At 39.0% G+C, this 14389-nt stretch overlaps 1 protein-coding gene across 1 annotated transcript in view; it reads right to left on the bottom strand.

Annotated features, from left to right (window-relative positions):
• Nucleotides 1-14389, bottom strand: part of PARD3B (par-3 family cell polarity regulator beta) — a 1021377-nt gene that overhangs the window by 127985 nt on the left and 879003 nt on the right. Inside the window, exon 21 of the mRNA XM_024738381.1 lies at nucleotides 4246-4378. Coding sequence (XP_024594149.1) covers nucleotides 4246-4378 — 133 coding nt within the window. The remainder of the gene's footprint in view (nucleotides 1-4245; nucleotides 4379-14389) is intronic.

The following is a 14389-nucleotide window of genomic DNA, read 5'->3' as shown; positions in this document are numbered from 1 at the left end:
CCAACCATGACCTACCTGAACCCATCCCTTTCGCCATAAAGACATAGTGTTATGTCTTTTATGACAGTGGAAACCAGCTTACCTCCTTCCCACCCATGTGTCTACAAACCCCTTTTACAGATAAACATTCTTCTAATTTAGCCAAAGAAGTAAAAAGAGGAAGGAGGTATAATATATGCCATGCAGCTCTTGAAAAGAAACAGTAATAAAGGTACTAATATTTGTACAAAGCTCTAGAGCCATCCCATTTCCGAAATTATTACTTACAGGATATGCATGCTGCTGTTAAAGAAGCAGAAATCTTTATCTGCTAATAATAATAATAATTAATAATAATAATAATAAAGCCCAACTAGGACGAACTGCAGCCTGCTGCCAGAGGACTGTGGCAGTCTTAACAAATTTTCCAGAACATAAAATGCCAGTAGATAACAGGTATTAGGTTTTCTTCTGGCAAATCTGAACACTTCACAGCTAGCGTATCTTGCTCTCTTAATTGGGCCTATAAAAACTCACCAGGCATCTCTTGGAGCCATTGAAATTCCCTCCACTTGTTCTTTACAGCTTTTCAGAGCCTAGATGGGAAAACAGCTACCAAACAGACTTGCTGAAAAGAATTTTAAGGTCTCATGTCTATATTTACAAACCTTGCAATCTGTGTGTATTCATTTATTTCAACACAAATGAAGTGAATAAATCAGGAGCTCCTTTGGGAAAAGAAAAACCACCATATTTGAGAGAAAAAGAACAAAATATGTGACTGAGGCAACTCCCAAATGTTCTCTATCGCTTTCCCAGCACCCCTCATGCACACCCTGCTTCCAACAGAATTAACTGCACCTATTTAGCAGATAATACTACTCTACACTACAGCATTTCTCACATATATTAATGTCCTTTTTTTTTGGTTTTGGCTTAGACGTCTGTATTCCTGGCTAGACTGTGAGTTCCTCCGACATAGAGATGATATATTATTGTTACCAGTACTGCGCTTATGCTAAGGCTGAGCAAATATTGGTTAAAATTGAATAGGAGACACAGAAAAAAGAGAAGGAAAAGAGAGAAAGGTATGAGAGCAAGGGAGAACCCAAGAGAGCAGTAAGAGAAATCTTTGGCTCTGGGCCACTGGGCAGGTGTAACATAGGCAGAAAACTACCCACAAGATGGCCTGGGAAGATGCAGAAAGTCTGAGGGGGGTCAAAGAAAAAAAGAGTGATAAAAATACATTCCAAAAAATATTAATAAGGAGCAGCTTTTCCTAAAAGCATACTCCAAAATTTCTCTAGGATTGTCTTCCAAGTTTCTAATATGCAGCCTGCAAATTTCATTATACATTTCTTGTGCAGAAAATGACGACTGTATCATGACACCTGGCTAAAAGTGACTGTAAACGGCATCCTAATTTCAGAGATGTGAAAAATAAAATAAACAAACAATAAAACCACCAGAAAACTATGAACAGAACCTAATAATCTTTTCAGTGATTCATAGATCCTAATACTCTTTCTGTGATTTTTTTTTTTTTCGGTACGCGGGCCTCTCACTGTTGTGGCCTCTCCCGTTGCGGAGCACAGGCTCCGGACGTGCAGGCTCAGCGGCCATGGCTCACGGGCCCAGCTGCTCCGCGGCATGTGGGATCTTCCCCGACCGGGTCACGAACCCGTGTCCCCTGCACCGGCAGGCGGACTCTCAACCACTGCGCCAGCAGGGAAGCCCTCCGTGATTGTTTTAATAATTTTGGCTTTGAAGACTTTTGTGAGCATACTTTCATTCTTTTTGGCCTTTTAAGAAAGTAGTTATTAGGTAACTTATTTCCCTAATTTCCTTCTCGATAGATCGGAAGTTCCCCAGTATAGTGTGACTCGAGGGGATATTTGTCAGGCCTCTCAGTCTGAGGTACTGGGAGCTTGGGGGATTCTGAGTCCATGACAGTATTTTTTGATGATGCTGGTCCATGTACTGATCTTGTTAGATAAGTAGAACTACTTCAGTGTTTACTGAAGCAATTGGAATCAATGCCCTACTTTTAGACTTGTGAGTCAGAAAGCTTGATGACCACCTGGAGAAGCACCTGGGAGCCCTCTCTTGGGTCCCATCCCTCCCCTTCATGGACTGTCTAACCGTTTTTAACAGGCACCCTCGGTGATCCTGAAGACCAGCCAATCTAGGAACCACAGTCTCATAAAAGCTGCCTTGTTGTGTCTGGCTGACTGGCAGGAATGAAATGGTAACTTTCTAAACTTGCTTTCCTAGATCTCTCCAAAAGTAGCAAGACAACGGGGTGATCTCTCAGGTCTATGGTGGACAAAAGATACTAGTGTTTTTCCTTGGCTTGTGGAGAGGACGGGAAAGGATGCTGAGATTCTAATCCCTGGTTTGGAGTATCACAGCCAATCACAATGAACAGTCATCTTTTATGACAGTGCACTTCCCAAGCATCCCTTTGGGAAGCTGGAGTCCCCAGCTGTCTGGGAAATGTAAAATCAGTCACTTTTGGCAAAGCTCAACACACCCGAGCATGGGAAACACAAATGAAAATAGAGAGACTCTTTTACTCACTAGATTGTTTGTCTGGTTACACATTTGCTCAGCACAGAAACAGAATCATCAAGATAGGGAGGACACAAGTGTGTGGTTATCTAGCTCAGGTTTGATGAAGGTAAGAGGAAACTTTAAATCTCATGAGTGTAAGCATTTTCATCCTTTCAGCTTGATGTAAGGAGATCATATAAAGTATGGTCCAAACAACAGGGACTACTTTATCTAAAATTACTTATCTTATTTTGCTCATAGGAATTCACACTGGTTTTGAGAAGGAAGATTTTTCAATGCACTGGACATGGTGGGAACAACTTCCCTTTATTTTATTGTCCATTGGGTTCAGGGAGCAGAGCCTCATGTATAGAGTCTTTCATCAAAGTCAATAAGTCAATCTGATTTAAGCTTGAAATGAATTGTTGTAGATTGTTACTCTGTGACCATCTTTCTCTTCTGTTACTGAGAGTCTAAGTGACCAGTTGCCCCATCACTGTAAATGCCACTCTGCTTAATCCTAACATCTGTAATAAAGCCAGTAAATAGCTGTTTGTTCGGATGTGTAGTCATGGGATGCTTATCTGTGGGAGAGGCTGAGGCCATTTGGTTGGAGATCGCTAATCCTTACTGTGTATTTCTGATTAGTGTTTTTAAACTCTGCCATATAAGGCAGAGTCTATGGGGCTAAGAAATTTCAGTCGCCCTGTGCAACAGTGGTGGATGCTGAAACTGAGTTTGGAGCCCCTGTGTAAAAGTACTAGGTTTCATGCATGAGAAACCACAGTATCCAAGTGAAGACTAGAGGGAATCAGCTCAGTGGCTGGACTCTACTCTCCCTCCTGTGACCTCGTGAACACAAATATGAGTGTGAAAATCAAGAAAGGAAACTTTCCTTTAATACATCGGTCCTTCGAAAGAGCTGGTGTGGCCACCAGGGATAAGATAGTTCCTTATGGGGTTCTCAAAACAGCACTAAAAACTGTAGGAGAAGAGGCAGTAATCATCAAAGAGGATGAGTGAGAACCTTGCCTTCTTGAAAAAGGCAAGAGAATGAATCATGCTATTTTGAAAAAAACCCAGAAAATATCTCTTTAGAGGTCACAATATTCTTTTCTCTTCCCAAATGTTGAAGGATTTGGCAAAGAGAACCCTCTAAGAAAAAACTGCCCTTATCTCAAAATAAAATGATCTTAGTGTACTGGTAAGATCAGCAAAATGTATTGTTCAGAGGCAATACACAAACAGTTGATATCTTTGAATTGATATCTTTCGGACCCTTCTGAAATTTATTTCTAATATCATTTTCCAAAGGAGAGATGGCTTATGTTGCATGGTCTGTTAATGCTTGACCAGATGTCTGAGACTCAAGAGATGGAGGGCAAGGATTAAGGCTCAGTAGATGATGGCCAAGATTGCTTGTGTTCTTTAAAATAGCTAACATCTGCTCCATCCCAACAAGCTGGCATACAAGTCCAACAGGGAGTAAATATGAGAGCAATTAAAATGAACTACTGTGCATTAGGGTGGTTTGATTTATAGAAACAACTTCTGTGGGAGAAAATGGCTGTGGTTTAGGTAATGTTCACATCTATGAAACTGAAGTAACCTAAGTATAGCTTGATATGTACAGCGCATTCTTGGCTATGTTCTTCTGCTCTTAACTACATCAGTAAAGATGAATTCAGTGATTGCAATCAGGCATGGACTTACCCAGTGAAGGTCATAGTCAGGTCTTGCTCTTCCTTCACTGTCCTCACATAAAGCGAAAGCTTCCCTCCGAGCCTGATAATACTCCTTCCGCAACTTCTGGATGCGGTCAGTGCTTCCGCTAATGGAACGGCCACTGCAGGACATAATCAGAGGACATAATCAGACAGTCACACAATGTACATCATCCTGGAAACTCGCTTTTTGATTTTTTTTTTTTTTTATCAAAGCAGCTGACATCCAAATTTGGAAGATGCAGTAATATCATACAGACATGCTAGGAGAACTGTGAAATCCCTGGTAATAAAAATAAATAAAAACCAGTCTTTATGTGCATATGTTTAGCTCCAAGGGTCAAAACATCTAACTTGGGATTAATAAATGCCTTTTGAGTGAGAACTTAAGATAAGGTCCTGATCTTTAGAGCAATTAAAAGAGCCATCACCTTTTTCTTATAATCATATGTACAGAGTTTGGTTAAATTTTAATGTAGTAACTCATTTTCTGAAATAAGTGGTGCCAACTTGAGACCAGTTACTTGACCTGAAGGTTGGAGGTGATGCAGAGTTGGCAGGTGCCACTGTTCGTTTTAATGACATGTGTGAATTTTTGGAGTGGGGCTGGAGTACATGTCATTATATGGGTGTGGGCAGGACATAGAGAAAGAGAAGAAGGTGGAAGCCATGTGGAGAAGTAAAAAGAAAACTAAAGAGCTGGTCATAGAACATACCATCTTGGTTAGTTGTCCAAGCTTTTTCTCTCTCTACTTAGCTACTTCTTCCTCTCAGGAATTACAGCTTCTCCAGTGACTTATCCAGTCAACCCCACACTAGTCAGCCAGTGGCTCCCTTTTAACTTGGATCTGTCACCATCAGTACCAACAGTACCAACATCACATGATACAGTCAGGGCTAGGAAGCAAGGGGAGGATGCTAGGCAGGCCTCTACAGCTGATCAACTTGTTTGGTTCATCTGAGGCATAACTGAGTGCCCCATTGTGTCAGACCTTATGTTAAGACCTGGGGATCTTAAAACAAACAGAACTCGTTCACAAAAAGCACACAGTCTGGGAGGTGGGGGGCTGAAAGGGATACAGAGGACCACAATCCATGGTGACCAGTGCTGTAGGTGTGCACAGGGCCTCTGGGGACTCACACTGCTTAAGATTTAACAGGGTGAGAGCAGGGCCAAGGAAGGAGACCACAGAAGGCTCTACAGAGGAGGTGACACTTTAGCTGAGTCTTGAAGGATGCACAGGTGCTCAATAACTGGACAAGTGAGGTGAGGAAATTCCAGGTGGAGGGAAGGGCAATGCAAAGGACAGAAATGATAAAGCACCCTGCTTTGGGGGGATGCAAGGAGGTCAGTTGGGCAAGCAGTGGTCCTCGGCTTCTTCTGTCCTGCCTCGTACCCATATTGGGTGATGAATGTTCCCTTCCTTCTCTCATTTGGGAAGCAAATTATAATAAAAAGGGAGTGCTGGTACTTTAGGGATATTCTGAACTTACTCTAATAAATGATGAAATATATCACTTGCAAATGTTGGTACTTTAACTCAATTTGTAACAATTAATCATAATGATACTCATATTTCATGGGTATGTGAGAATCACTGCTAGAGTATATACAGGGAATATGGGAGGAAACAGGGAAGAGAGACAGGTGAGACTGAGAAAAGTAGGTAGGGGTCCCACGGTGAAGACCTCTACATACCAAAAACATCCCCAAGTATTACAGTTGAGCTTTAAGTTTAAATGAGATATCTGATAGAATGAGATATCTGAAAGCAATAGAAAGAAGTCATCTACTATTTTGTTAAAACATTTAAAAATTATACTTAAACTATAAAAGAAAAGGGTGAGTAGACATTTTTTGGAAGGAAAACGTTCTTCCCAAACTAGATTGTAAGTTAATTGAAAGCAGGACCACGTGTCTCAACAACCTCTGTACAAAGTTAGCACAGAGTTCTTGGCTTCCTACCTGCTCTATGGACACCAAGCAGCTTATGCCTTTGTTTAAGAAAAGACAAGTTCTTAGGGATCACATACCTTGATTTTTCTTCAATATGTATTTTTAAAACGTGCAAAGTAGTTCTAACTCTCTTTCCTGACTATACTTTTTTTTTTTGAACAAAAGTTTTCCTCGAGAACTTGGAGAAGATAAAGGTAAGAAAGAAGTGGAACGTCTGATATGCTTTTCTGAACAACGGAAGGCAGGAGAGACAGCACAGCTCAATTCTGAACAGCTTCCCTCACTCTTGAGTGTTCTGAGCTAACTATGGGCCTGCATCCACTGTGCAGGCTTCTGCCCATTACATGCATGTATGAGCCGCGCTTAAACTCACCAGATGAGTTCAATCAACGTGGTGCAAACACAGCATACATAATCTATTAGTTTACCCAAAGAAACCGAAGCACTGAATTCAAGCAGAATGAAGTCATCAGTAATAAAGGAAAAAGAAAGAAACTGATAAGGGACTGTCTTAAAAATGCCCACAATTTTCCTACATTTGTGGGAAAAAATAATCATACTCAGACCGTAAACTATTCTTCCATATGCCAATAAATAAATAAATTAAAAAATACGGGTTTGATCAGATTTCAGTTCTCAGATAGAAGGAATGGGGCAAGAATACAAAATCAGCTGTTTACGATTCAGAAAATCCCCTATGGCTGACAGGAACATGACTATTTACCCAGAGAAGAAATCTGACCTCAGAGAAAAACAGGAAGAAAGTCTAGAAATTCACGGACCATCTAAGTGCAAAACATTCTCCCTTGTGTGAATATTTTAAAGAAGTTATGGGGCACCGTGCAAACCTTTCATGATAAGCCAGGATTACATCGCAACATTCTCTTTTTTTTTCTCTCTCTCTCTAACCCTCACTCTACTTCTAGTAACTGTATCAGATTTTTTCCCAGGTAGTTGGTTTATATAATACAATTAGGAATAGAAAATTCTGATTTCATCTCTCAGCCCTTCTGTGCAGATAACACACACAGGTTTACCATCAAATCAATAAATATTTAAAAAAATAATAAAACAGAAAACAACACAGCTATTGTAACCAAAGCAGTTAACTGATTCCATTTTGTGTTGAAGAGGTAGAAATTTGAAGAGGAACATAAAAATGCCTTTGTCATAAAGCAGCAATAAGCATAATGCTCATAATTTATGGAACATTTATACAGACAATATATTGATACAGACTTTTAGTTACTCCACTTTCTGCTCAGAGCAGACATCACTAATCGCTTACGGCATTCCTTCCCCATAATCCTAGACATGGCCTTAGGATCCTTCTTAACCCAGAACTTCAGAAAGCTACTACCAATCTATAGGAGCTGGAACTTGAGTTGAGTTACATAATTGCTGTGTAACGGGTGTTGTAAATACTTCAGAATCACAGAATACTTAAAGGTAGCTTTTACTGTTTTGCTCCATAGACATGAGGAAGCTGAGGGTCATGGCTAATAGATGTACAAGGTCTAACTTCAAAGAAGGCTCTTTCCACCACTGCTTACTACCTTTCAACCTGCATCTCCTCCTTCATCTCGTTTATATCTTAAAGACTAGGTCTTCTAACAACATACTGGACCAGAATGGAAGTTAAGGCCAGCCTTGAGGAGTTACTTTCTGAGGACTCCTGTTTTTCCTCCCTCTATTTACATGTTAATGGTTCCATTCTCCTGGCTTTATGGAACTTAGTAGTAGAGCTTCTAAGAATTTTGCCTGATAGTTTCAGAAGCAACATTAGCTTATGATGTAACTCACATACTCTTGCAATCATATAAAATCTGGTAAAGTATCAATAATCCCATCTCCAAGTTGCTAGTTAGAAAATTAGGCTTACTGTATTATTTGTTCACTGGATAAGGTAAAGGTTAGCCATTCTTACCAAAAAAGTTCCTATTATAGCTGTATCCATATGTGGGTGATCAACGCCACTCCTGCACTTTCAGTGTGCTGAAATTTTATTTTAAATTAATTCAAGCGGTATAACAAAACAGATTTATATTGCAGTGATTTCTTGTCAACTATACTGCCTACGCCTTTAAAGGCAGATGTACAGTTAAATAGGCTTTTAACACTTTAAAGCTGGAAAGAGTTTCAAGTTGCAATGAAATTCAGAAACCATGTCATTTTCCTCATCGTCACCTATAGTAATATATCCCCAAATGCAATACACATCACAGTAAGGCATTATCTGCTCCTTTGGAATCTAACCTTATTCTTCCTAGTTCATAATTACCTCAATTGAAATACATTTTAAAATGAGCGTTCATTTGTGCATGCCATAGTCTCCTCCCATTACTACAACAGGCTGGAGAAAAGAAACTCACATTTATTAAGCTCCTATGACGCCTTACGTATAATATTTATGCTTTACATACTTCATCTCATTTAATCCCCCAATTTTTGAGGATGACATTGTTATTAACATTTCACAAATGGGCACGCTGAGGCTCAGATAAGTAGCCCAGTTGGGGAGTGGCGGACCAGGAGACGTGTGACTCCAAAGCCAGTGTTATTTTGACCATACCTTGCTGCCTTGTGAGAAATGCATTAAAATGCAGTGGCATTTTGTAGCAGCAGTGCACAGGCATTTCAAGACAGAGGGAATTTAGCATTTATAGCCATACCTTTTGATATTCTTTTATTTGCACAGACCTTTGTAATAAAAATAGAAATTGAAGGAGCTAAAGTAACAGAAAGACATGCAATGAAGTCTGTATTCATTAAAGAATGATGCTGGAGCAATTGCAGACAGAGATTTCTGGGTAATGAATATTACATCTCTAATAAGCTCATGTGGGAAACCGGCATAAAACTGAATGGGGTGCAAAGGAGATTCAACCTATGACAAAGAACCCACATGAAAGAGAAAGAAACTCTGGATTAGGACCAGGATGGAGAGGCAGCCAGGCTGCTGCTGGTAAGGCTCACCACTGGCTGAACTAGAGGGAGCTAGTCACTGCCAGCAAACCATTGTCCGACTTGTGAATTCACCTGCCATGACTTTGCGTGTATGTCTAAGTGGGCATGCATGTAAATAATGTACCCTAACTATGAATAAATTGTACACAGTTAATTCCAAAGAGCTGTGTCATTTTCAGATAGCCTCAAGTCATGTAGCTCTTCGTTGTCAAGGAGAGGTGTTTGCCACCGGTGAGTAGATACCAGCCTGGGGTCCAGATCTGATGACGCAGTTAAGAACAGTCTTTATAGAATGGAACCTTAACAGGAATATTTCTACCTGGGTGAGATAATCCTTACAAACTCACTGAACAAAACGGTTGAAATTAGATGTATGCGTGTCAACGATAATCAGTAGAATAGGGACTGCTTTGAGTTTGATAGATTATTCAATTTTTTTATGATGTTACTGTACAAATGTTATTTTGATGCTTACCACAGAATATTTTAATTATGTAAACATGGTGTTCGTCTTTCTATATTTACAAAAGGGTGGAATTTTAAAAGTTTTCTCAAAAAGGTTTCCTCCTTTTGAAAGATAGGGAGTGAAGAAAAAAACTCTTGCACCCTTTAAGAATGCCAATATGCTATTCTTTCCCTGTTTGTCTCCCCCTGATGGGAAGGGTTGTTTGTCTTATCTTTCTGCATTTAAGGACCTAAGAAATCATCCTAGCTTTAAACTACAAATTTAGCAGTACCACCGTTCTGCCTTAGAAAACAGGGCATATTTTTTTCAAAGTGGGAACAGAGCTCTCAAAGTACACGGGATGCTGTGGCATTCACACTCTTGATAACATGAATATAATAAAATCTAACTGTCTATATGCAATCTTCTCTTACTAATTATACTTCAAACGCCAAACTAAGTTCTGGAAGAGAATATTCAGCTGAAGACAGTCGGACACAGCTATTACTTATTTTCTGTTGGTGATGAAGATTTCTGTCAAATAAGAAAATTTAGAGATTCTTATAAGTGTACTCAGGATCATTAATTCAAAAGCATTTTGAAGATTTACAGCAACTATAGTCCAATAGCACTTACACTTTCATTCTTCAGATTTAAATTCCATAATGCAAATACATTTATATAGTGTGCCCACATATGCTAAATGAGATTTAGTAATAAACAATGGCTTTTAATGGGGCTTAACTCTATAAAATTCTTCAAATGATATTTTCATACTGGAAAGCTCTGAAAATTATCCAGTGTAAATATTCAGCGAAAAGTATGATTATATAAATTTTTTATCTTCTCCCTGCTCCTAATTTTGTAAAAAGAGTATCTAGTTTTTCAAAGGTATATTGACAAATAAGATTTTTCGTGGTTTAGTCCAGTGAAATTTTGGAACACAGAACTGACTACCCGTGAACAACATTTGGGAATTTTTCTAATTTCTTTCCCAATTCATCACCACTATGATGGTGACCCCCTTTTTCAATTATTTTTGATTAAAAGTTTCCCCAAATAACAAGAATATGCCTTTCTTCATATGGACATTTAATTTCTATTAGATTTCAGTTCTTTTGTTGATTAAAACACTCTAAATTAAGAACCCGTTGCTTACTATGATTGCCTATTAATTCCTATATTAAGAGTATGAGTTTAGAAAAAGGGTGAATAATATAATAACAGACAAATTTTTCACATTTAGAATCTCCCTTTATTTCTAGAACTACTTTTGTCAACTATCTCTGACATTATACTTCTTATTAGTAGGTGAAGAAACAATACTTAGACATCTTAAGAGACAATTTAATGTCACATGAAAAACTGGTGGCGGAATCTGAGGGAAAAAACTATGTTCTATGCTAATACGTTACTTTGAAAAGCATGTATTTGTATAAATTTCGAAGGGTTCAACAAAATTACTCCAATGTCAAGATCCTGTGGGAAAGCTAAAAAACTGGTCCAGAGAGGGTGATATGCAAGTTAGAGTTATAAAGAAGAACGAACCCTACAAAGCTCGGCCTATAATCCCGAACACGGTCCTTCCCTCAACCATCCTGACGCTGCCAGTGGCATTTTGACCCAGACGCAACAACCTGACAACGTGACTTGGCTTACCTGGGCTCCTGACTTTGCCATGGCAACCTGAGTCTGACCATTTGCCTTTCTCCACATCTTTCCTGCTTTAAGCATCTGTTCCCTTTGAGATCCTTATCTTGGTATTTCCATTCCTAGCTCAGTCAACTGACCCTCTGACTCTTATAGCTTGAAGATTTGTCCTGGAAATCTTAACCCTGGACTGGACTTTGACCCCAATGAATCAAGCCTTAGCAGGGTGGGCGGGGGGCGGGGGGCATCTTCCGCTGACACTTTTGATTGCCTAATGGCAAGCATTTCCACTCATACCATGAACCACGGCCACCATTTACCACTGAAAGTAATCTCATTGATGCATGAAGGGCAGCTTTCTCCCATGTGACTGATTGCTGTGATGGAGAATCTCACCAGATCAATGTCATCTCCTCTTCTGATGAAAGGCTCTGCTCTACCTTTGCTCTTTATCACTTGAGACAACTCGAGGCCGCTCTCTAATCAGAACACTCTGCTTCTCTACCTCCGTTTCTAGAGAAGGTGGAAATTTCTTAGAAGTGACACTGACAGTGTTATTCACAATTCAACAACACGTGAGTTATTATTCACGCCTTCAACTCACCATTATAAGCCTGTAACACATAATTGCATTATTCTGATACTGTGCAGTGACCTCCTGGCTGTGTTCAAATTTCAGAAGCTGGTTTTGCCATCAGTCATAAAATACCTATTTGAATAGTATTCTAATATATTTCCTCCAACACAGTTTTTGAGCCTTTAGTAATTTACACAAATACTGGGCACATTCCAATTATGTATAAGCATACGATACATATTGTCTTGAGACAGTTCGCCAATTTTATTAACAATACAAAGTATGTGGGGTCACTGAAGGAATTTATCAAGTGTTTCATATGGTAATTTTTGTTTCTTCAGGAAGATTTTAAAATATAGTTGAAAAGTTCACACTGGACAGCGGCAAAATTGCTCTTCATTTCTACTCTACATCTTTGTTAACAAGCATACGTAGATGCAAAGAAAAACAGATTTGGACCAATTTGAAACTGGGCATTCACTTTGTCTTCTGTTAAAGATGACGAACCGTTATAATTCATGTAGTCACAGCTGTTCTTACACGGCTGAAGCACAGTGACATTGCATCACAACTGCATTTAAGTGATGCTTCAGTATTTGAGCTTAGACAAAAATGGGGGCTTGGGGGAAAACAGCAATTTAAGTAGGGACAGTGTTCCCACTGGCTATTCCATGTAATAAGCATAGGCCCCTGGACATGAGCTGAGTTGGCTTCCCTCAGTTGGTGTCAGTTCCTAAGGCCCTCTCATAATACAGGCTTTACACTGTACCGAACATGATCCCCGTGTTTCAAGCTATGCATTACTTGTACAACATGGCCACTGAAATGCAAGCCAACTACTTTAGCTGGTGCTCAACCAAGGGAATAGCCAGCTGATGCTGTGCTAGAAGAATGAGTGTTGGGTGGGTTTAGTGAGAGATGATAGGTAGGTCCAGTATGGCATTCTCCTAAAGTGTTTTTCAAGGTTAATTCTGACTGTACACAACTTTTGTTTTACGTAATGGCTTTAGAAACTTAACCTTAAGACATGATTCCACTTGGAACGTTACAAGTTTTCTCAAAGAGTGTTACGGTCTAAAATAAAATTAGCAAAATAGAGATAAAACGGTAAATGGAAGAAACCTATGAAACGTGTAGCATTTTAATAATATCACGCACAAATTAATGATATCTCACACACACACCTTCTCAAAGAAGTTCTCGCCAACAGTTGCATGACTTGTGAGATAAAATTATTATCTTCTAGGCTTAAATCAAACACAGCTTGAATTTTGGAATACATATCTGACATTTAGATGTGGATTAAACTTTCAGGGTTAATTCTGGGAAAAATAAGCCTGTGTGGGCTGCAGGCCATAAAACCTTGGGAATTTCCTAGGCCTCCATGAAATTCCCTCTTCCTCAGAGGAAACACATAAGCTCTGTCTCCTCCCAAGGGATCACGGAAGGCCATCAAAGACTGCTGATTCCCAACAGCTGGACACCTAGACCTTTCCTTCTACACAATAAGGAAATAAGGCCTGACTACACAATGTGAGGGAAAAGTAAGGAGATTCTAAATGAGTTAGTGCATGGATGGTGTTTTTTCAATTTAGAGGATTATATCAGTCAGGATAAGCTATGGTATTCTGTGCTAATCAAACATCAGTAAATTAAAACAGTAAATTTTTCCTCCCATAACAAGACTTTTTTTCGCCTTCCAAAGGAGGAGGTTGGGAAAATAATAAAAGTGAGAAAGAGAAAAAATATTCAAAAAAAGAACATGTTTTTCAATTGAAAGAAGCTAAAGATTTTGATTTAGGAGCTCAATACTAAATGTTAGGAGTCAAAGCCTTCTAAATACATATGATACAAAAACTAGTTCTTAACTTTGTACCCATTAAAGGGATATACAATAAACTGTCCAAACACCCAGAAGGGATACATGGGCCAGACTTTAATTATCACATATATGGTGTTAAATCATATTATCTCAAAAACACAGAATTCTATATGCCGTGTTCTGATGTGATTAGCATAATTCAGTCCAAGAATTTATTAAGAACATGTTTTGATTCTACCTTAATTCCTTTTGTTCCTTCTACACCTATATGCACAAATGCTGAGCTCTTCTGCAATTTTAAATAGGGTTATAATAATTATCCAATCCAACTCCAAAAAGCCACATAAAAATCTAACATATACTATATGTTATATACTAGGTCCCAAAGGGTGTCGAATCCAAGAATATCCACAGCCCGCATCTCCCTGGGTGTAAAGTGAGCTCTGGTGACCCTGTAACCTCATGCTGACCTTCTGACATCAGGGATTTACAGGATAGAGACAGCTTATACTATAATCTCCTATGGACTGCTTCAGTTGTTTTTAAAAGGTGTTCAGATTCCTACAAATCTTTTCTAAGAGAATGGTGACTTTCTTTTTAGAATAGACTAGATAGTAATAAGCTGATATTAAACTTAGATCATCAACTGCTCTTATAAAAGTTTTCCAGTAGCCTTCTGTTTTCAGATGTTTACATTTATTTAAGCTTTTATTTA

The sequence above is a fragment of the Neophocaena asiaeorientalis genome, unplaced genomic scaffold (assembly GCF_003031525.2).
Source record: "Neophocaena asiaeorientalis asiaeorientalis breed wild unplaced genomic scaffold, Neophocaena_asiaeorientalis_V1.1 scaffold258, whole genome shotgun sequence".
Taxonomy (NCBI): Eukaryota; Metazoa; Chordata; class Mammalia; order Artiodactyla; family Phocoenidae; genus Neophocaena; species Neophocaena asiaeorientalis.
The sequence above is the reverse complement of the archived record's forward strand: the minus strand, read 5'-3'. Positions and strand labels throughout refer to the sequence as shown.